This window comes from Punctularia strigosozonata (assembly GCF_000264995.1).
Source record: "Punctularia strigosozonata HHB-11173 SS5 unplaced genomic scaffold PUNSTscaffold_12, whole genome shotgun sequence".
Classification (NCBI taxonomy): domain Eukaryota; kingdom Fungi; phylum Basidiomycota; class Agaricomycetes; order Corticiales; family Punctulariaceae; genus Punctularia; species Punctularia strigosozonata.
Genome location: NW_006767444.1, coordinates 894,790 through 916,623, shown reverse-complemented (window position 1 = coordinate 916,623; position 21,834 = coordinate 894,790). Strand labels below are relative to the sequence as shown.

The window sequence follows — 21,834 nt, the reverse complement described above, 5'->3', positions numbered from 1 at the left end:
ACTGCACTTGATGAAGGATGTACTTTGAGCACGCACTCGGTCGATCATCCCTAGATGGACACTCACCCATCTTTTCCGAACAAGTCGCGGTCGTTTTCTACGTGCGTGACAGGTGAGTTCAGAAAATCTCGGTCATCTGCAAACATACCTGGAGAGGTTGGCTTTGAATCGTTTGGCTCGGCGATCGTAGTAGGCGCCGGAGGCACGGGAGGCAGCGAGTTCGACCGGGCAAGGGCGAAGGAAATCAACGCATTGGACCGTTGAGCGCGACGATCGTCCATCTGCAGGGGCCGGGATGCGACATCTGCACTATCGTCAACCGGTGGCCTTAGGGGGAAGATTGTCGTACTGACGGGTCGGCCCCGCGCTGGGCTGATCAACCGTGATTTGTCCCACCAAAGTATCCCGACGAAGAATCAATCCAGGGAGATTCGCGTGCCGCACCCAAACCTTGATGACCACGGGAGACAAATCTTCGCCCGAGCTGGAGGAGCATCAGAGGGCTGACATGGGGACAGACTCGGGTACTGACAAGCTGAAGGCATCGTCCCATATCGGTTGATTCGTCTTCGGCGAGATGGGCGTTCGCAACGACTCCCGCCCTGCCTGTATGGTGCAATAATGACGGTGTTTGCCTAAGCCCGTGCAACGTAAGCCTATCCTCAGCGCCAAATCAGCACGACAAGCACTCAAATGTCCACAGGACGCACCTGTGAGCTCGATCATGGCAGGTATCCCAGCCTCGCCGTTAGGATGTCTCCTCGAGTCACACACGGTGAGGTCCCTTGAATGTGAGCTATCAGTTGCGCCAACGCCGGTGTAACAGGGTAAGATGAGGAGGCCTTGAAGCGGTGTGGGAGTCTGCCGTGAAGCGAACTGCCTGCATGGTATTCACGGGACCATCCATATCGGACGGAGCATCGCCCTGAATAGCCCAACCTATTGCCGATCGCGGATAAGGTGGTGGTAGAATGGCAGGTGGGGGTGGTGCCGTTGGTTTCAGGGTTTCATGAAACAGCCTCAGTACAGGACGTCTTGATTGAAGCCCCAAGCTTCAGTCGGGTCGGGCTCGAGCACCGGGGACGCTGGGTAACTTGCGGCGGGACTTCAAGCTTGAAGCTTGAACATATGTGCGATGTGCAGAAAATCAAGACTGCGCATGACGTGACGGTGGTTTGCTGTAAAAGTGCTGGTAGTGAGCCAGACACCGCGACGCATCACGCCTGCAGTGCTTGCCAATTCGATTATTCGCCTGCGTCCGTCCAGCCGTCCACGAGCGTCTCGACCACTCAAGACATGTAGAGTATATGCCCGCGCAATCCACAAGATCTGACGGGGTCAAGGCGGAATAGGTACCGTATTGTAGAGCTGGCTACGGAACATTCATGACAAGATCTTAGATTTCTGTGGTTCGGTGATACATGTTCGAGAGCATAAATAAAACAATTCAGCACGGCTTGTGGACAGAGAGCATGAAGAGTATATGAGGCGGCAAGCGCCAATGCACCAGAAAGCAGGCGAACACAGCAAAGTAAAGCAGCAGAGCAGAACACATTCTTGTCCATATATCAGCGAGTATGCGAATTAGCAAGGAGCGGAGAGTGGGCTACGACGTTATTCACGAGCGTATCCCTGATAGATAAATGTCGATATGCGTGCATAAATGCGTGGAATGCGGCGTGTGCTGAGATGCTACATTATCGAGATGGGTGGCAAGTGTCGATAGGGTGCGTGATGTGGTGTGTAAGGGTATATCACGCCGAGACCGGGATGGCCTACATCCTTCTCGCAGCCTTCGGGTTGTTCTCCTTGCCGCTGCCACTCTGCTCGCTCTCGCTCTGATTCGCCGCTTCTCGGCTCTTGATCGGCGTCCTCGTCGATGCGTCAACCGACACACGCTTTCTTACGCTCGTCGTCCAGGAATGAGGTATGGCCGAGGGCGAGGAGCGAGCGCCGGACGGCGACTGGTGGTTGAGCCTATGCGAGACTCAGGTGTGGACGTTGTTCCAGACACGGAAGACCGGGGCTCGAAGATGGATAAAGGAAAGCCCATTGTCCCTGCGATCCTCGCTTTTGTTGCGGTGCTCGATCCGCTCGAGCCCACGGACCCTACCGAGTCGGGATTCGGGCGAGACGTGAGCGCCTTGGCTGTCGTATTTGCTTCGGACATGGTCGACGAAGGTCGAGAAGCGTTGAGTGTGTCGGCGACGACGGATGGCCGACGCAAGGCCGGCGTAGCCAGCACCGACTCCTGTCGCGTCGCCTTGGAGAGCGTAGGTGCACCTCCCGTCGCAGCGCGGACAGCGAGTTTCCATTTCACCTTCAAGGAGTTGACATCAGCCTTGTCTTTGCACACGAAGACCGAACAGCTGACAAGTCTCAGCTCTTGCTGCTCAGAATCCAAAGCAACATCCAGGCCTTCGTTATCCTCTTCCTTAGCCACAAGCTGCTTGTTCATGCACTATCTTCAGGTGCTTGTCGGAACCCTCCATCTTCAGCTCGTGCGCCCCCTTCCGCAGCTTGTTTGCCTCGATCGCCGAGCGCCTTGACCCGCTCCTCGAGGGCCCGGAGCTGCTCCTCCGCCTCGGCCTTCTCCTCGATTACTTGCGAGACGCGTTCGTCGGAGCACTTGTCACTCTCGTCAAGCGTCCGGCGATGCTCGCCTGCAAGGCGATCGTGTTCGCGTTCGACGGCGGACAACTGCTCGCGAAGGCTCTCGCTTCGTCATCGCATGAGACGACACGACGGCTAAGGTTCTCGATCTCGGCGTCGAACTCCTGGACAAGCTCTTCTGCGCGTGCAGCGTTAGCTACGTTCGTGCTCCAGCTCGGATATGCGTACGTCGTGTTCTTGAACAGCCGACTCCAGTTGATCAGCGTGAGCGCGTTCCTGCCCAATCTCTTCCTCGAGCTGAACGCCTCGTTCAGCCACTGAACGCTCAACCGCGCAACGGGATGCTCACCTGTTTTCCCCCGCGCTCCGAGTCCTCCTATCGACCCCTATCCACATGCTTCTCCGACCCTCGACACGTCCTCTCCAGTTCCCCAACGCGATTCTTCTACGCCCTCAGCTACGTCCGGCGCTTCTTCACCTCCGCCTCCACGCGCGCACTTGCCCGCGAGCACGTTCACGAGCTCGTTCCTTGCCCGGGGATCGATCTCGAACAGCTTGCACATATCCTCCCGGAGCGAGAGCTACGTGCCCAACGACATGATCCGGTCTTCCTCAGCCGGCGTCGTCCTGCGTCGAGCAACATCGCCATGCTGATGGCCTGCACGATCCATCGTCGAAGGCCGCTAGCGACGTACGTCCTCCTATGCCCGCCGATCTCCGCTTCATCGCGCGTTTCACCTTCGACGTCGATGTCAGTGTCAGTTAAGCGTTCGAATGCGGTGAAATCAGCATACCAAGGGACACCCTCGCTGACGGTCCGTCCAGCGCGAGCAATCGACGCTCCCAGCGACATCTTCCCTGCACCCGGTGGGCCGATAACCAACGGTATCGGGGCCTTGACGCCCCCTCGTGCCCTCTTCGGTCTCTCCTTCGGCACCGACACCTCCCCACCCACCGAGCGCACGCCCTCCCTCACCTCCGGATCCTGCCCTGATCAACCACCCGCGCCGGAGAACTATCTTCCCCGTCGACCGGGGCACGAAACCAGACAACGGCCAAGTACTCGATGAACCGGCGATTGACCATGTCGACGCCGTAACGATCCCGCCGTAGCTGTACGCGCGCCTTCTGCAAAAAAGGCCGTGTTGGCCAGGGTCCCGTCGTTCTCTTTCGCGTGGTCGCTTCGAGCGGTCGGCCAGAGAAGCGCGACGAGCCATTCCAGCTACAAAATGCAAGACAAAGTCAGCATCGTGCTTCCATCGAGAACGAGACGCATATAAGCGCAGAGAAGCACTCACGTATAGCTCCTCACGACCCCAGCATCGGCACTGCTCGGCTGAATCCTTTTCATCCGCTGAGACGCCTTGGTCGCCGTGTCTTACGTTCATTGGATACAGGCACGAGCGCCCCCATCCTCGCCCGGAGCGCCGCGAGCTCGTCCGCATCCGCGCCTTCGTCGGTATCGAGATCGCTCGCCGGCGGCGCACGGGACCCTGCGCGCCATCGCCGATGAGCCCGCGCGACGAGGACAAGATCAGCGCTAGAAAATCGAAACGGTTCAACTTCACAGTAATCAGGGATCGACGAACGGAGGAAACTCACCGACGAGCTCCTTCTGTGTGGCGGGTCATCGGCCGCCGGACTTAAACACCTTCTCGCTGCCGACCGAGGCTCTCCGCGACGTCGCTCGCCACCTTCGAGCTCACTTCGAGGATGCTCGAGCGCTTGACGCAGAGCGCCGTCGCGCGCTGCGATCGCGCCGCGAGCGTTGGGCGTGCACAAAGTACTCTGTCGAGAAGGAAAACACGACCGGCGCTGTGTTCTTGTCGTGGGATACGAGGGCGTTCGTGCACGGGTCCTTTGGTCGTCTGTCGTATGTGCCGTGGCGGGGGCGGGCCTAGCGGGAAACCGCGTCGCTGGTGTGGAGGACGTGAAGTAGGGCTTCGCCGACGGGCAACGAGAAGAGGGGCATCAAATGAGCGGTTGGCAGGAGCAGAAGCGGGTACGGGAGAGGCAAGATGTGGAGAGCGGGGGGTAGGGGTGCGGATTCCATGGCGTATATGTGTGTCCTTCAGGGCCTTCCTACGCGACAAGGTGGAGTCGGTTCACATATGGTCCCCAGGCGATGGTCGATGTCTTGGGGTGAAGGCAGCATCGACGGCATGAGATACGAACGCAGAGTAAATTCTTGTTGTTGTTGTCGTCGTCGTCGTCGTCCGTGGCGGCGGTGTGCAAGATACTCGGAGGGCCCGTGCCTCGGATAGGCCGGAAGCAGAATGAGACAGAAGCCCAACGCGGATCTGATAGCGCTGCAAATACGATCATCCAAGCAAGGAGGATAGTCAGGCCATTGACGCTGGTGCACGCTGTGCGCGGCTGCTACTACTGACGTCGATGAGGGCAGAGGGGGAGGAGGAAAGCAGGCATGTACAAGAGAGGTCGAGCTCGCAACGCGGGAGCAAGGGCTCCAAACAGGTCGCCGTTACATATACAACCTCTATTGCCCGGCCAATTTCTCTACATTTCAACTTACCTTACATACATAGACGGTGCTATGACGCACCTCTCTCGGATTGACTTGCGCACTCTAATTGAATTCGACCAAGGGATCTGGATAACACCCGTTCTATGCAGACGTGAACGCTCAGCGCTGAAAGCCCCGTTCTTTTTACGTGTTCGACGTCGGATACGTACCGATTGCTTCTCTTGGCACAAACATCCACGAGCACTCGTCGCCTGCATGAGTACAAGGCTTCAATCACTCCATATGGCTGAGCTCCTAGACACGCATGATGCTGCTCGACGATGTGAAAAAGCACAAAAAGGTGCGTCAGCGTCACTATTTGGCGATGATCGTTTCGCTCAATCAGTTGAAAGAGCGAAATCGTTCCCGACTGCGCTCATTGCTCCTTTGACTTTATTCGACCACGCCTCCTCTCCAAGCTCGTGCTCAACCGCGTTCACCGGGGTTTCGTGAACCCGTCGAGAGCCAATAGCACGAGCAATCGGGACCGCTGCCCCCGCTGCCTCGCTCAGCTAGAACCCGGTCGTTCCCTCCATTGCCGCTCGTCGTATGCATGCCACCGACAGCCTAAGTTCGGACTGGTGGAGCCATGACTCGTACCTTGAAAGCTCGAAGCTCAACATCGAGAGGCGCCGCTTGCACTCCCTGCGTCGTGTTTGCTACCATGCCTGTCTGGCTATCAAAATACAGCGGTAAGAATGCACCTTGCATGTATCCTGACTGCCAATGCAAATACATCATATACGTGTCGTGCGTTCCGTCTCCGAATGATCCGAACAATCATCGCCGCAGCCTTCGGCATTCTCAGTGCTCTCCACCAGCTTCGCCCTCGTCCGTCCTGGGCTCGTAGAACTTGTAGCACTCTGCCCACCTCTCGCCGTGCACGAAGCGGCTCAAATCCAGCATCGTCGTCTCCTCCGAGGGCAAGAACAGTCTGGACGCAGGTTGCCAGAGGTTCCAACGACTATGCTGTGGGACCCAGAGTAGTCGCTCGTCGTCGGGACCTAAAATCCATCCCTTATTGTCCGATCTCCATGAAGCTAGTCCGAATGAAGCTTTCATGCGCGCGTGGCTCCATCCTGGCTCGCCGTTCGGGAAGAACGTATGAGCGTCACGGAGTTGATGTTCGGGAGCGGATGAGAAACAGATGGAGATCTGAGACGGAGAATCAGGGGACGTCGTGTCCTCGTCTGTAGTTGCACCGTGAGTCGATGACTTGGGATAACAAAGGAGAACGTCACCTGTAGATTTTGAACTCGTCAACTCCGAAGATAATGGTGCATCGGTTCCGGTATCGCCGTTGAACATCGGCTCTTCGACTGCTGTTTGGTCCTGCATGAGTGATTGGGTAGGCTTGCCGATAAGCTCTCGGATGTCCCAAGACCGGACAGAGCCATCCCACGAGCCGGAAACGATGCAGCTCGTCTTAGACGACCATTTGACCGATGCGACCCCGTGCGAATGTCCTCGTGAAACGGCGACCAGTGGCCCCGATGTCGTCCCTACGCCCCAAATCCGTACCGTGCCATCCCAAGATCCAGAGATCACATACTCATCATGGGAGCAAAATGCCACGGAGTTCACGGCGCGGCCAACCAAAGGCTCTCCGATGGGATCCCCGGACTCTGCGTCCCACAGCCGGACCGTGACGTCATCCGATCCGGAAACGATTCGGCTCCCATCTGAGGAGTATGCGACGGAACTGACCTCATTGGTATGACCTTGGAGAGGCTCTCCAACAGGTTGTCTAATCTCCACATCCCAGACTCGAATGGTGTGATCCTTTGATCCGGAGATAAGTCTTTTGCCGATGGGTGATAGTGCGAGGGATGTAACGCCAGCGTCGTGTCCGCTGAAAGATTCACCGAGCGCTTTACCAGTCTCCACGTCCCACACACAGATAGTGCCGTCCCAAGACCCTGAGATCACTTGCTGGCCGCTGGGCGTGAAGAGAATAGAGGAGATGAGGCCTTTATGCGGGCCTTTCCACGGCTCTCCGATGACGGTTCCCCTTTCTACATCCCATAGTCGGATGCTACCATCGTAATAGCCCGAGATTATCCGACTGCCATCTGGGGAAAAGGCGACACACCAAAGTGTGTTACCACTCTGCAGCTCGTCACCGCCGAAAGGATTCCCAATGGCCGCTTGTGTTGCGGTATCATAACACCGATGCCAGCCATCCACGTCAGCCGCGACGATTTGGCTGCCATCGGAGGTCACATCGATGGACATAACAGGAGTTGGAGTGCCAGAAGCCTTGGTCGTTGCCATCTCCGCCGTGTGCCACACTCGTACATGTCCGTCCCATGATCCAGAGGCTATGCGGGATCCATCCGGGGAATACGCCACAGACAGAACTTGTATACTCTGGCAATGAACCGGCTCTCCGAGTTTGGCCCCGTTCTTCGCGTCCCACAGTCGAATCGTGTCGTCCACTGATCCGGAAACGATGTACTTTCCGTCGGGGGAGAAACTCGCAGACGTCACAGGACGGGTGTGACCCACGAGCGGGCCTACTATCGTCTGCCCGGATTCTGCATCCCAGATTCGAATTGTGCCATCTCTGGATCCCGACATAACGCGCATGCTGTCAGGTGAAAAGGCGACACAAAGGACAGTATCACCGTGACCTGAGAGAGGTCCTGCCACGAGTTTTTGTGATTGCGCATCCCATATGCGTATTGTATGATCCTCAGAGCCAGAGACCAGGCGCGTTCCATCTGGTGAAAATCCTACAGACATTACAACGTGTGTGTGGTTCATGCGTTCTCCGAGCATTTTCCCCGTGCTCGTATCCCATAAGCGAATAGTCGAATCATTGGCACCTGAGACTGCGCGCGGATCATCAGCCTGTGGCGAGAATGCGACGGAATTGACTTCTACGGTATGGCCGCGGAACGGTTCTCCAATCGCCTTGCCCTCTGCTGTATCCCACATTCGGATGGTGTTGTCGGCGGAGGCTGAGATGATGCGTCTCCCATCCGAAGAGAATGCTACCGAATAAATGGTATCCGTATGACCCTCGAACGGCTTTCCGACAGCCTGACCTGACTCGGCGTCCCACATACGAATAGTACAGTCATGTGAGCCCGATACTATCCACTTCCCATCATGCGAAAACTTGACAGATCTGACAACACCCCGGTGACCTTGCATTGTGCATCGTAACGCTGGCCAATGAGCCAGTCGACCTTGCAAGACCCTCGCGCTGTTGGGGAAGGACTCCATATAATTTTGAGATACGAGCGAAGTCTCCGGAGTGAAGGAAAGAGCAGAGAGATAGATGTGGGGTGCTGAGATTGAGATCACGTCCCAGTATAAACTGAGGAATCTATCGAGATCCTCGACCAAGCGAAGAACATCGCTCGCCTCATCGTTTCCCTAAAAGATAGCGCCTTGTTAACACGCGAATGTCGTTCGGTATAGGAATGCTCACCGTCAAGGCTCTCTTCAACGTCAGCAGCGCGGACGAACCCGACTGTAATGAGTTCAACAGACTCAGTGACTCTAACCAGAACAACGCCCGAGTCTTGAAAAATCCTTCGATTTGAGTTAGCAATTCGGGGGATAGAGTAGCCCCGGGTCCAGGGACGATATGTTGCGCCCAATAACAGACTGCGTAGATGAGACCAGACGTCACGTTGTTCAGGATACGCTGATCAAGATCATCGTACTCGTCGTTGAGGTCGTATGAAGACGCAAGATGGCATATGTTGAAGCGAAGCGATGTCCGCATGATTCGTAGCGTCGAGTGGGCTAGCAGCTCATTCGCATCCATAAGATTCACGCAGTAAGCACCGCTTCGAGAATTGTCGGTCAGGAAATCACGAAAGGAGCTGTGTAGGGGACGAATCGGATCTCCTGGGTTGGAAACACCATATAACAAAGATCCCATGATGTTCAAGACGTTGGTGGTACAGCCTCGCGGATCTTTCTCCTCTTGTAGCTCTTCCAGTGCATCCAGGGGTAACGGTACCTTTGCTGAGAGGACACATCCCAACACGCGTTTGAAACGATCCGATGGTCCATCCCCGAACAGCTGACCTAGAACTAGCTTGTAGAGGGTATCCAGATGACTGTAACGAACGCCGGATTCCTGATCTTGCGACGAAGATCCAGAAGACAGAACGGCCAAGAAACGATCGTGCCAGTCGTACTCCTTGTACTTGTCTTCTCCTCGGATGAAGCTGCACGCCGTGAACGCCCACTGAAAAGACTTCTCAGCGGCCTTAACGATTTCCTGTACCATTGACTCTCCCTTCCACCGTGCGTCCATTACTATATGAGGTGCCTTGGCGGAAAAGTCCTCGCGCACGAACAGAGCGATATCATGGTCAACAGTGTCGTTGTAAACGGCAATATTCTGCTGGCGTACGCATCGCAGGTCTGTGAGTTTGTCTCGTATGTCCTTCTCGTCCCTCGAGGTGACCAGAAAACGAAAGTTGTTGGGGAGCTCCTGTAGCCGCAATATGTATGGCAGCAGTTTAGACCGTTCCGATTCTTTGCCACTCTCATCCAAAGCATCCAGGATGATCACGATAGGGCTCACAGAATGCTCTGCTACGGCTTTTGCTGGACCAAGGAAAAGACCATCGAACTGGAGCTGCAGCGAGTGGGTGTGGCGAAGGTTACTGTTGTCTTTGACCGCTTCCCATAGCGCCTTCCTCCATCCTCGATCGAAATCTGATAGATCGAAGGAAAGCGTAGGAAATAGTTGTTCAATCTTGCATCCGGCGGCATTGAAGCACACCATACTACCGAGCCTCCTCTTGTCATTGTAATGCTTGGCGATAGTGTGAGCAATCGCGGATTTCCCGGCGCCCGCAGGACCCCGCAACCAAAAGACCCGCTGCGAGTTGGCTTCGTCGGGGGAATCGATCCAATCAATGATGAGATTGATGAGCGGAATACGGGTCTTAGGTAGACATCCCTTGTCGGGGTCGAAGCCTGAGCCCGACGCAACGGGAAGCTCGCGGAAGATAACGTTCTGGTCTGTGCGATGTCAACAAAAGCGATACACGGGGTGGATGACGTCACCGACCGACACGCCGTGCGCTCTCCAGAACCTCCAGAACAACAATGTTTGTAGCCACACTGGTATGACATTCAAAATCTTCAATGAGTACTTCAAGGCATTTCTTGTATTCCGCGACAGCGCCCTCGACATCGCAACCGAAATTCTTAGCGAGCCGTAACGCTGAACATGCTCTCCAATTAGCTACGTTATACCTATCGACGGCGATGCTCACTGAAACCCTCGGTCTTCGCGTAATCGGAGACGAACTTTGCACATTCGCCGATTTGTTGAGCGATGAGACTCGCGGTCTCTCGTCGGTTGCCTTCTTGACGAAGAGGCTCGGCTTCGTCCATCAGCTTCAACGTCCTGTTGATGATCTTCACCAAATCACGTATGGCTGCATCTTTTCCTGTCTGCTCTATGATTGCCTGCGGCAGAAGTGCAACTGAGTGGCGGATTTTTCTCCAGGAAGCGAGCACTACCTTCGGAACGGCTGATATGATGCTGAGGGCCGCCTGCGCGTAAGGATGGATCTATAAGTCACATCAAGAGCTATCACAGAGGCATCGTATTGCGCAGTGCCATTTACCTGAGCTAATCCATCCGAGATAGTCACGAAAAACTGCAGCTTGTCCAGCAGGAACTTCCAACTCTCGAACGCGTCGCTGTGAGACTCGGCGGCATCCTTGCCGGTTTGGATAGCATCGGCGACGGTCTCGACAATATCGGGCGCAGAGCGCATCGCATCAGCATCCGCTTTGGTGTCATGGACGAGTTCGCGAAGTTTACTGGGAAGATGAGCCCCCATGAAGTTGATCTGTCGGTTCGGTCACTCACCCATTAGCCCCAAAGGGATCTTCCTCGTTCTCCGAGCCCTTATTTGGAACGTTGCCATCTTCGCGACCGGATAACTCGCCCTGGGGAAGCTGTGTCGATGGTTCAGGCTTGGCAGCCGCTGTGGTCCCGGGGCTGAATGGAGAAGACGCCATCGATTGGGTGGCGACGAAGGAAATGGAAGCTTTCAACCATCGATGGCGAAGCCCCTCCATGACCAAAGGTCTATCTGTCGCGGAAGCATCTGCACGAGCACCAACGTCAAGAAACAGGAAGGGAATATAGGCGAACCACTGACCCGTTGGCTGCGAGCCCAGCTGATCGACGGTGATATGAGCCACTCGGGAGTCGCTGCGAAGTTTACCGCAAAAGAACATCCGCTGCCTACGGACGTTGATGATGATGCTGGATGCATCGCCTAACCTGTGGATTGCGTCGGTGACATCCATCGTGACTAAATCGGACACATACAGGCGAATGGAGCCATCCCAAGATGGGTCTTTCGTTTCAGGGGAGACAGAGGTCTTGAATGACATGGCCCCAAACTGTATGATACAATAATAGCGACGTTTGCGCAAGCCCGTGCAGCGTAGTCCTGTCGACGATAGTGAGGCGGGTCCACAAGCCGCATAGGTATGAGCACGCGCACCAGTTAGTTCCAACATCTTGGATGGTGTAGTCATACTGCTGTCGTTCACTCGGCCTCCAGACGGCAGAGTAGGGTCTCCTGCGGCTTCGGTCATGGCGGGAGGATGAGAAAGATGAAAGGTGGAACAACCTATACGTGTCACCGAATTACGATGTGCTCGCCTGCCGATAACCTCATGTCCTGCGCACCACATGCATGAGAACGCCGCCGTGCTATCTACGCACTCAGCATGCACGGTATCGTACATGACATGAGAAGTTCGGTGGTGTGATGAACACATGCTGTTAGAGTTTCATTCTTACAGAGCGTACGACGTTTCCGATCCCGGGAGGGAAGCATTCGAGCGACATGCGCCGTTCCACTCGTTCGTGCTGCCTTAACGATCGAGCGGGCGATTGGCCATCGGTCGGGCATTACCCCATAGCTATCAAGGACGGGCTAGAGTCTGTATCAATACCTTGGTCCTTGGGGCAAGAGGAGTTGAGTCCAATTTAAGCTTCGTCTCCGGGCACGGAACAACCACGGGCCGCAAGAGTCGCCGGGAGAACTGCAAGAAGTTCCAAAGAATCAAGATCTCGAAGACGGGGGCTAGGTTTAGCAGGAGGACCCTTACACCCTCCACGTTGGGTCGTCGTTGCAGCGAGTCAATGTCCGCCGCGCGGGCCAGCGTTCTCAGAGATATATCTTCGCGACTTTCCTGAACGATCAGAACATCAATACACGCGACGCCGAGATTTCGTCCACCACGGTAAGTGACATAGAGCAGACGATCGGCGTATCGTGCGAAATCCGGATGAGTGCGCTTCGTCTCTGTGAGGGCTGTTGGCGCCACCCAGACTTCCGCTTTTCCAGCTGACTGGTACATAAGTTATATCGTTCACGGGCGACGAAGTCTCTGCCAGACGGAGCAAAAAACACGTTGACAACACCTGGTTCGAAGAGGTTCAGACGGTTTGCTCTGATCGAGTCTGGTTTTGTAAGATCTTCACGCTGTAGTTCTCCCATCTCCGATTTCGCTGACATGCCACGCCGCCTTCGTACGTAGAGCACACCCGATGCCCGATTCGACGCCCACTGCTTCGTTGGCGGTCCGCCCTCGAACCATCGCTAGAAGTCTCTGTTCCAGCTGTCCTCTCCGCATTCGCCCAAGCAGGCCCCGCTCTACCAACCTCTGACACGGGCATCAGTTAAGCTGCAGGATTCGATTCTGCATCAGCTGCCTCCACCTGTGCGAGGAATTTGTGAACGAGGACGGCGAGGACAAGGAAAGGGGAGGTAGGATGTGGACAGCACAAACGGCGGCGGAGGTGGAACAGCTTTGACGACGGAACGAGGCCATCGCCATCGTCAAGATCTTCAGCAACATGCATATCCATCTTTCTCATATCCTCGCTTCACCTATGACGATCGCAAACGTTGGCCTCCACCTACTTTACATCCTCCAGCCGTGCTCCGCAACCCCGTCTCTCGATCGCTACGTACTGTCATCAGCAGGCCACCATAATCATCGCAACAAGCCCAACTCCTGACACCCTGACGCAGACAAGCGATAACTCAAATTCGGTTCCAGTCGGCCTCGTTACGTCGGTATCGACTGCCCCCACCTCCAAGAGGAACTCAGAGGCGTGAACGCCGAGGCCCAGGCATGCGGAGTTGGGATGCGGCAGGAGGACAGCTTCGATGATGAAATAAGGCCCTCGCCTTCGACTGGATAGGGTGCTCAACATTCAACGTGTGCGACGGCCCCTCGTGTCATCGACTCACCCCATGTGCTTTCCTCACCTATGACCGCAAGAATCTGCTTCATTCCATCTAGCCAATCGCAAGCTATTTCACCAGCTTCACTCACAAAAACCATGACCCCTCCCATCGCATCATACTCTGCCCAAAAGGTCGCCGTCAGTACCCGGGAGACCCACATCCGGTCATCGAGTTCGGCCTCTGTATTGAGAGCGGGAGTGCTGGCACGCAACATAGCCACCGGCCCCGCCGCTCGCACCTATACCAAGCTTCCAAGCACGACCAACAGGGCCTGCCACTAACATACGTATGCGACCATACTTATCCGGCCACCAACGCTAACGCAACGTGAGTTGGAGCATTCTGCAGGGAAGCAGCGGGAGGTGATCGGTTTCAAGGGCGCGCCGGAGCCACAGATCACCACCGACTTTACGCTACATCCACATTGGTAGAGAACACGATTTGGGGGTTTGGCGTTGAGGTGTTACGTTGCCTCCTGAGTCCTCTCCGCCATGGACTGTCATGAATGCACCCAATTCGCACTACAGTATCAGAGGAGTATCCGGAATCTCACCCAGCAGATTGCCGGCCAACGGGCCTTCTTCATTCACTCCCTTCGCAGGCGCGTAAGATCCACAATTGCTCCAGCGCGCGCTTGCATTGGTATGGTCAATGACGGCTTTCACTAATTCCTTCTGTATCTAGTTGTTCTGCGCTATCCGTCGGGGACGCATAGCCATCGAATGGTGGGTCGAAGCCGTATGTACGTGATCGCTCGTTGCGTGTTACTATTTCGTTTGTCAGACTATATGTAGATAATGCCCCAATGAAGGTGCGGTCAGAGAGAGACCCGGAGAAAGGCCCGGCGCGCCGGCGTTTACCTCGACCTTGGCGTATAGCACTCAGGCCATGAATTGCCGTGAGCAAAGCGGCTGAGATCGAGCATCGTCGTACTCTCCTCTTGCAACAGGAGTCGGGAAGAAGGTTGCCAGAGAGTGGAACGATTGCCATCAGGAACCCATAACAGACGCTCCTGGTTGAAACCCCTGATCCACCCATCCATGTCCAGGTAAAAAGCACGCGCACGAAGGGGCCATCATGACGTTCGAATTCGTTTCGATACCCCAGGGGCCCATTTCATTCTTGCTCCCGCACATGAGACAGGTGCTCTCGCTCCTCACTCATCTAATGGCAGACCCGAATGTCAATGTTAAGGACAACGCCTCGACCGCGCGTGCGACGTGCTCATGATGATGATCAAGCCCGACGTACACCCGATCTTGTGTCCGGCCTAGCCTCAACGACAACCTGCGGATCATGGCTAACTGTTGTTCGGCTCTCATGAACTTCGCCGATCAGCTACTATCGCACTACGAAGATAAGACACAAGGCGCATTGACGAATTCGCTGGTGCCATATTACCGTATGGGGCCTGGTATTCGAATAACAGAAAAGTGATTCTATCGATCGCAAGAGTTTCTACTAATCCTGATATCCATAGGGTCCAGAACGAAACCAACTACCGCACCTCTGCGTACGCGGCAGAATGTCAACAACAATCATTACAAATCGAATGAAACGTTATGGCGTTGAAGGTCTTCGGAGTGGTACACCGTTCCGGTGTTGAAGACAACTGCCAGCCGGTGCCTCGGGAGGATCGGACGCTCAGCGGTCATGCCTCAGGTATCGTTACGATAGGTAGCATAACTTGTCAATAGCAGCATAATCTCAGAGTATTATAAGTGAGTATGCCCCATAGGGAGGGGAGTGAAGTGCAAAGACGGATGAGCACGAAAGCATAGTGAAAGCGAGTTATGGCAGGCATCGAATGAAAGCGAAACGAGAGCAGAGCATACTTAGCAGCGGCAGAGAAGATAGCAGGAGGAGCAAAAGTGTATGAGACAATCAAAACGGAAGCATGAACTGCGCACCACACATGATTATAATTCTTCAGGACGTTCTACGCCAAGTGGGTCAGTTGCAACCCTTTGGCTCTCAGAGCGACTGGTGCCGCTCACCTTAATGACGACCCTTGCACTGATCACTACGAGAAGCAGCGAAGGGGTTCCTGACGGGCTTATGGAAGGGGAACGCAACTGCGGCTCCAAACGCGCCTTCAACGCCGAGGCCTCCCAAGGCGGAGCGCAACGAGCCAGACGGCGGCCCCGCGAAGCTGATGCGCCGTTTCGTGAATTGGAGCTCCGATGGGGATGGCCGAACGGGCGTAATGATGAGGCCTTGCACGCCCTTCGAGCTGGCTTGACCATCGATGCCGGCGTTCACGTTTTCGTTGGAGTTGAATCGGGGGAACGCGAAGACGGGCTTCGGCGCCTGGGGGAGCTTGCTTCCCGCGGAGATGGCGTCCGAGCCCTTGTCCGGCAGCGTGGCGTCGCGATCCTCGATGACTGATGGGGCTGCAAGCTGAGACGTCGAAGCTGCCGCGTTCGCAGCGTCTTCTTCGGAATCGGGCTCCTCCGGATAGAGGAGGGTTTCAGAGTCTAGGAAGACGTCCTCAGCGCAGTCGTCTTCGCCAGCACCGACCACATCGACAGCATGCGCTGGCAGCGCGAACGTCTCGAACCCAGTATCCTGTGACGCACTCCCCACATGCGACGCCTGCACCGGCAAGTGCATTGGCAGGTCATCGTTGCTTTCGGGAACTGAGTCTTCGTCGTCGAAGCCGTCGTCTTGATCGTAATCGTCGCCATAACGCAAGCGGGCTAGCTCGCATACGGTGCGCGGGCGGGCACGCCCCGCTAACGCGCTTGACAACCCGTCCTCGGGGATACTCGAGGTCGACCGCACGAGCACGGCTTCAGGGGCCTTCGTCATGCTGTCGGAGCACCGATCGTTCGCGCACGCAGCGGCACAATTGATAGGTGCATACGTGATCGGGGGGAGAGGCGGCATGTCATCGAATGCGAAGTCCGCATGGAGTGTAGAGTTCTTGTAGCTGACGCTGGCGACTTCCGGGTCGGCATCCAGGTCCACGCTGTCGAAGAGATCTTCAAAGCCTTCCTTGAGTTCTGGAGGCGACAGTTAGCGCCCCACGTGGCATGGAATACGCTGAAACAGCTTACCTTCGTCCGGGGGGTACTGTAGCATGTCGTCCTCGTCGGATCCGTCGCGACCCTTGTCATCCGGTTCGAGGGCGGTTCGCGTTTCCGAAAGAAGTGCTTGATCGATGTCCATATGGTCGTCTTTAGATGGGCCGGAGTGCCCTTCGTAGAAGACAGGGATCTCTTCGTCTGTGCCGGGGCAGTGTTCGACATCGTCCCGTGGCACGCATGACCTGAGCTGGGTCGGGGTGTGTCCATAAAGGGTAGGTGCTGTAAAAGGTGTATATCTGCGCAATTCTGCCGATGGTATTCTCTTTGGTTTGATGGTACCTACGTCGCGAATAGAGACATGAGTATAATATTGCCTCATAAGCGTCACATAATCGGTAAGACAAGTTGAAAACGCACGCGAATGAAGTTTGTTGTACAACCTCCGCCTCTTCTCTACTTGCCACCTCTTGAGACACTCGGGAGCGCGCATCCCTCGTTCGTGGATCCAATCCGGGGGCCAAGGACCGCCCGTGCGCGGATCGATACCCGCCCACTCCACCAGATACCATTTTCCGTATTCATCGTCCGCTTCATCCGTAATTTCCGTGACTTCGTGTATGTTGCGTTCTCTATACGTCGGCTTCGGCTTCCTCTTCGGTGTCCACGGTTTGCGACGGCGGCGGCGACGGCGAGCAGGGGTCAACTCGGGGGCGGGTGGCATGTCGTCGAGGAGAGTGATGCAAGAAGGGCCGCCGAGGGCGAGAAGGCCGCTGCGAGTGATAAAATATTGTCACATATTCCGGGACGACGGAACCCTCGCGAACGTGAAATGACGACGGGGATCTGAACGAAGCGGCGAACGTCTTTATTAGCACAGCCTCCAAGTGTTCTGGGCGGTCTCCTACGATCTTCGAGGCTTCAGCCCAAAAATCGAGCGTAAGAAGTTGCAAAGTCTCCAGAAGATAATATGCCGGTTGTAACCCTCACTAAATTGGGGGACGCCACCTTTACTTGCAAACAAGGTTCAACCAGGGTTTATCGATACATTCGGGTATTCTGCACGCGAGTGTCCGTTATAGTCATATGATCGTGCCGCAGAGAAAAAAAATGGAATACAACGAGCGGCTTGTATTTCAGCCCCCGGCCTTGCCAAGCAACGCATAGCCCGCCCCTGCGGGACCATGCACGCGCGCGTAACACCGATTGCAGAACGGCTCGCCCTCCTTCTCCGCGAGTCGACCGGGCGCGAGGAGAGTGTTGCATTCTGTGCAGCGCAAGCAGTTCTTGTGGAAGGTCTTGCCGACAGCTTTCACCTAGATCGGCCAAGACCGTCAGCTTCGTGTCCAGTCAACATAGGCGAGTGATAGATAAACCTGTTCGGCAAAGTAGACGCTCTTTCCACATTTCCCGCACTGCGGAGTCCCTCCGCCCCACGATCTCCCGGCGCCACCTGTCGCGGTGGGACGCAGAGGCGACGCGGGGCCAATGCTTGCTCCTGATCCTCCGAGGGCGGCACCGTACCGCGTGCCGGTCATCGTGGGCTGGAGTGGAGGCATGGACATCGTCTTCGACATGGCAGGGCCAACAGTGGAGGACTGAAAGTTAGTGCCTGATGAGGAAGGAGTGGTGGTGGTAGGCGGATTCGGGCGGGAAAGGGAGCGCGAGACGAGAGGAGTGGAGGTGTAGGCGGAGGGGATGGTGGAAGGCGTATAGAGACGCGGTCGATATTCGCCTTGCGACTGAGCGTCCGATGGCGTACTGTGGGCACTCGCTGGTGCCGGCGAAGCCGCCTCCTGGTCGATTCCATTAACAACTGCGTCATCCGCCGTCCCGTTTGTCTCCACAGGTTGCTCCTTGATCTCCTCTGGAATAGATGCGAAGGAAGCAGATCCCGAAGGCGAGAGTGGCGTCAGGCTCACGGACGAGCGTGGACTGTGGGTGCGGTTCGGACGGAGGATAGGGCTCGGAGAGGATGTTCTGCCAAGCGTCCCCGTGCGCCTCAGCCCATCTGACGTTGTACCATTGAATCCGCTTGCGGGTGAAGGCCGTCCTAGCAATGGAGGCGGGGAGGCGGCCAAGGTCCGGCCGGGGGAGGTCGGTGGCGAAGGCAATGACGAGCCTGTGCGCGTTGGAGAGAGCGGTGGCGAGCTTGGTACTGTCGGAAGGTTGGCGTGGCGGAGGTCGCGAGTGCCAAACGTCTTGACGTGACAGTTCTTACTGAGGTGAACGGTGAGCGTCTCATCAAGTGCATCGAGAGACTAAGTCATTTTACCAGTAAGGCTAGAGAGGGAGTGATCATCAATCGAACGTTTCCGCCGGCAGGGATGGAAAGCATACTTCATGATTGTGTTCCACAAGGTTGTACGAGTCAAGCCGTTTCTTGCAGATCATACATGATAGACAAGGCTGAAAAGGTCGGCCTTCAGTCCCAGTCCGTTCGCGGGCGATAAGCTGCAAGGATCCACCTTATGATACAGCTACGCACACGTTTAGTAACGTGCATCCCGGCCGCGAAGCAAGATGACACACCTTTCTCCCCGGGCCCATCACCTAATACACGGATCCCATGTCAACTTGCAAGCAACCACGGGAAGCAACATCCGGCGCACCTGCTCCGCGGCGTAAACCGCTTTGTTACATCGTGGACAGATGGGCGTTCCGCCGTACGGATGCATGGTCGCCTGAGCAGTTATGGTGGTCAGAAACAAGGGGGGTTTGGACTGCGGCAGAAAGGCTCGTAACCCGTTGCTGGATGATCGCGGTATGAATTATCTGGAAGGCATGTGGGAAAGTTGACATCAGCGTGCTACAGCATTGGCCGCCCGGAGCCGAGTCAGATCAAAGCACAAGCGCCCGTGGACGCCCAACGACCATGTACCGGAGCGGAACCAAAAAACAAACATGCGATCCATACGCTACCAAATGAACGCGAGGTGTATACTACGAAGCGCTCTGGAAAAGAATAGACGTTAGCGACTCGCGCCGTGCAAAGGACCTGGACGAAATCACCGCTTGAACGCCGCTTAGATAATCAATGCACGTGGAGATGTATAGATCGATGAAGACTTTTTTGCGCTCCGCACCGCTCTGCCTCCCTCCTTCTCCCTCCACTAGACCCTCCCTCCTTAGACCTCACCCGCATCTGACGAAACCATCATGTCTGACGACGAGCACAACCACGATTTCCAGGAGGTGCGCACTTTTGCGATCGTCTAGAGGCACGGGTGGGACTGACTCGCGTGCGCTCCTGCTACCCAGGCGTCCGCCGGCGCGTCCACGACGTACCCGATGCAATGCTCTGCCCTTCGCAAGAACGGACACGTCGTCATCAAGGGTACATATACGCCCATGTCTTGCCTGTAGCAAAGGCTCAGTTTCTGTGCAGGTCGCCCGTGCAAGATCGTTGACATGTCTACCTCGAAGACCGGCAAGCACGGACACGCCAAGGTCCACCTTGTCGCCATCGACGTAAGGACCTCGCCTTGTATACCTTGCAGCTCTCGCTGATCTCACTGTGTCTGATTAGATCTTCACCGGCAAAAAACTGGTTCGCATGCATGCCTTCTCTTCTCGCCTCATAGTTTCTCACGCACCCCACAGGAAGATATTTGCCCGTCGACGCACAACATGGACGTGCCCAACGTCCGCCGCACTGAGTACCAACTCATGAACATCGACGACGGTTTCATGTCCCTCATGTCCCAGGACTCGGTTGCTAAGGATGATGTGCGCGTGCCCGAGGGCGAGCTTGGCGAGCAGATTGTTCAAGGCTTCGAGGATGGCAAGGACCTCCTCGTCACCGTCGTCTCCGCCATGGGCGAGGAGCAGGCCATCTCCTACAAGGAGGCTCCCAAATAGTCGGGTCGCCTTCTCTCATTTTTTTTTTCTGCTCTGGTACGCATATATGCACTTCCTAAGCGTCAGGAATTGACGTCATCTTGCCTTGTATCGACAGTATCGATGTCATCTCACTCTCTCAGTGTGTTTGTTTCGCATGTATCTGTCGCCAGGGCTGTGGAGAGGGGCAAAGGAACGCCTTACGAGTGTTCTCAGTTCGCATGCTCAATCCTGTAACACGCTTGCTTGTATTGCAGTCGGGGAGCTCTTCGGAATGGTCAGCTAAACACAAGTGTACAAGCGCGGTGGAGTAAGAATAGAGGCGGGCATCGGCAAAGCAGAGGCAATGAGGAGTGTAGTAAGAGGCGGATGATAGGGAAGGCAGTGGGCTACGATTGCAAGTCCTTGCTCATACTCCGTGGTCGACTCGCCGGCACAGTCACCGAGGGCGCCCCCGTAGATTGTAGCGTCGGCGCCCGCGTGCGACGATGCGCAGGAAGATCGTCGGTGTAGGAGCGTTGCTCGTAAGGCCACGTCGCATACATCTTCGCGTCTTTCAGGATTGTCGCATCCTTCGCCTTGTCCTTGTCTTTGCCTTTCTCCTTCGACTCCTTGGCGAGCTCCGCCGCATACCCGTTCCACGGCGCGGGCACGGCAGGTGGATAGATCAACTTCTCCGAGCCACGCCAGAGCGGCGGCGGATGCGACAGTTTGGTGGCGCGCGTATGAACGGCGAGCTGAATTGCACATATGGCATTAGATCGCAAGTTACTCCGCCGTCGATGAAGGAACGCTTACGGGAAGGATCTGCCGCGCGAGCTCGGGCAGGCGCGAGCCCTGCTGTGAGATGGACGGCGCGATGTGCTCCGGGTAGACTACGGGTCGCGGAGGCGCGCTCGGGAGCGGGACTTTCTCCCGCCCGCCGTCACCCTTCGCGTCTGCTGGCGTGGCGGGTGTATTGGCGGGAACGATGGGCACGGCGTGCGACGGCGGCGGGGCGACGACGCGCGGCGGGTTAGGCGCGGAGGCGCCGAAAAGCGTATCCGGCGGGTCCCATCGCGGGCGAACCTCGGCCTCCCGCAAGAGCGCGAGCGCGACGCGGTAACGGGACGGGTTCACCGCCGTGATCGTCTTGGGCGGCGGGTGCGTGAGGATGTGGTGGTAAGCCTGGATGAGCGCCGGCTCCGTTTGCGGCGTCTGCAGGTGAGGCGGTCGGATGGGGGTGGTTGAGGGGGTGGACAGGTGGCGGGGTGGTTGCGGGAGATGCCAGTGTGGCGTAGAGGAGAGGGTGGACTGGTCGTAGGGGACGGGGGTGAGGTAATCCGCGACGGCGGCGCTGGTAGAGGCGGAGGGCTGGGTGAGCGCCGCTGGTGCTGATACTTGCGCCTCCGTTCCATTTCGGTCGTCGGGTTTTGCGGAGGGCGAGGTTCCAGTGGCGGAGAGGCGTGGCGGGAGATCGGGTATGGGTGAGGGCGAGCGGCGTTCGGGCGCTTCGTCGGCGGCAGGCTGACTCGGGAAGGGCGGGAGGAAGTCGGGGATGTGCGCTGGCGGGCGCCAGGCGGCTGTA

General features: G+C 56.4%; 7 protein-coding genes across 7 annotated transcripts in view; 1 reads left to right on the top strand and 6 right to left on the bottom strand.

The window, feature by feature from the left end:
• The window catches only part of PUNSTDRAFT_54742 (uncharacterized protein), a gene marked incomplete at its 3' end in the record, with an annotated part of 1,572 nt that extends 765 nt beyond the window's left edge, over positions 1 to 807 (bottom strand). The window contains exons 1-5 of the mRNA XM_007387034.1: positions 711 to 807; positions 533 to 656; positions 354 to 484; positions 149 to 304; positions 67 to 97 (exon numbers count right to left, since the gene is read on the bottom strand). Coding sequence (XP_007387096.1) covers positions 417 to 484; positions 533 to 656; positions 711 to 726 — 208 coding nt within the window. The remainder of the gene's footprint in view (positions 1 to 66; positions 98 to 148; positions 305 to 353; positions 485 to 532; positions 657 to 710) is intronic.
• Positions 808 to 1,506: 699 nt separating this feature from the next.
• PUNSTDRAFT_54738 (uncharacterized protein) lies at positions 1,507 to 4,490 on the bottom strand (the record flags this gene model as incomplete). The annotated part of the gene is given in 7 exon segments (XM_007387033.1): positions 1,507 to 2,320; positions 2,375 to 2,910; positions 2,963 to 3,065; positions 3,078 to 3,351; positions 3,408 to 3,835; positions 3,912 to 4,153; positions 4,216 to 4,490. A coding segment is annotated over 1 exon segment (315 nt), but the record flags the coding sequence as incomplete, so codon positions are not given.
• Positions 4,491 to 5,941: 1,451 nt separating this feature from the next.
• On the bottom strand, positions 5,942 to 11,734 carry PUNSTDRAFT_137389 (WD40 repeat-like protein; the record flags this gene model as incomplete). Its single annotated transcript, XM_007387032.1, has 11 exons — positions 5,942 to 6,327; positions 6,379 to 8,521; positions 8,577 to 10,132; positions 10,182 to 10,337; positions 10,390 to 10,585; positions 10,640 to 10,690; positions 10,747 to 10,945; positions 10,995 to 11,235; positions 11,290 to 11,414; positions 11,463 to 11,586; positions 11,641 to 11,734. 11 exons carry the CDS (start codon positions 11,732 to 11,734, stop codon positions 5,942 to 5,944), a joined length of 5,271 nt encoding a protein of 1,756 aa, XP_007387094.1.
• Positions 11,735 to 12,541: 807 nt separating this feature from the next.
• PUNSTDRAFT_54735 (uncharacterized protein) lies at positions 12,542 to 13,740 on the bottom strand. The gene is made up of 2 exons (XM_007387031.1): positions 12,686 to 13,740; positions 12,542 to 12,616 (listed from the first exon to the last, which is right to left on the bottom strand). The coding sequence occupies exon 1, from the start codon at positions 13,014 to 13,016 to the stop codon at positions 12,828 to 12,830; it is 189 nt and encodes a 62-aa protein (XP_007387093.1). The 5' UTR covers positions 13,017 to 13,740; the 3' UTR covers positions 12,542 to 12,616; positions 12,686 to 12,827.
• A 1,659-nt stretch (positions 13,741 to 15,399) lies between these two features.
• Positions 15,400 to 17,151, bottom strand: PUNSTDRAFT_137388 (uncharacterized protein; the record flags this gene model as incomplete). The annotated part of the gene is made up of 3 exons (XM_007387030.1): positions 15,400 to 16,406; positions 16,461 to 16,769; positions 16,848 to 17,151. 3 exons carry the CDS (start codon positions 17,149 to 17,151, stop codon positions 15,400 to 15,402), a joined length of 1,620 nt encoding a protein of 539 aa, XP_007387092.1.
• Positions 17,152 to 18,728: 1,577 nt separating this feature from the next.
• PUNSTDRAFT_73819 (uncharacterized protein) lies at positions 18,729 to 19,105 on the bottom strand (the record flags this gene model as incomplete). Its single annotated transcript, XM_007387029.1, has 4 exons — positions 18,729 to 18,836; positions 18,896 to 18,907; positions 18,960 to 18,980; positions 19,040 to 19,105. The coding sequence occupies 4 exons, from the start codon at positions 19,103 to 19,105 to the stop codon at positions 18,729 to 18,731; spliced, it is 207 nt and encodes a 68-aa protein (XP_007387091.1).
• A 416-nt stretch (positions 19,106 to 19,521) lies between these two features.
• On the top strand, positions 19,522 to 21,434 carry PUNSTDRAFT_91546 (eukaryotic translation initiation factor 5A-2). Its single transcript, XM_007387028.1, has 7 exons — positions 19,522 to 19,622; positions 19,689 to 19,764; positions 19,816 to 19,898; positions 19,957 to 19,977; positions 20,031 to 20,324; positions 20,386 to 21,004; positions 21,066 to 21,434. Exons 1-5 carry the CDS (start codon positions 19,587 to 19,589, stop codon positions 20,286 to 20,288), a joined length of 474 nt encoding a protein of 157 aa, XP_007387090.1. The 5' UTR covers positions 19,522 to 19,586; the 3' UTR covers positions 20,289 to 20,324; positions 20,386 to 21,004; positions 21,066 to 21,434.
• Positions 21,435 to 21,834: the final 400 nt, after the last annotated feature.

Coding starts and splice junctions, on each gene's coding strand:
- PUNSTDRAFT_54735 (XM_007387031.1), bottom strand. CDS start 13,016: ATGGATATGCATGTTGCTGAAGATCTTGACGATGGCGATGGCCTCGTT.
- PUNSTDRAFT_91546 (XM_007387028.1), top strand. CDS start 19,587: ATGTCTGACGACGAGCACAACCACGATTTCCAGGAG. Junction 19,765..19,815: donor CGGACACGTCGTCATCAAGG/GTACATATACGC, acceptor GTTTCTGTGCAG/GTCGCCCGTGCAAGATCGTT. Junction 19,899..19,956: donor TCCACCTTGTCGCCATCGAC/GTAAGGACCTCG, acceptor GTGTCTGATTAG/ATCTTCACCGGCAAAAAACT.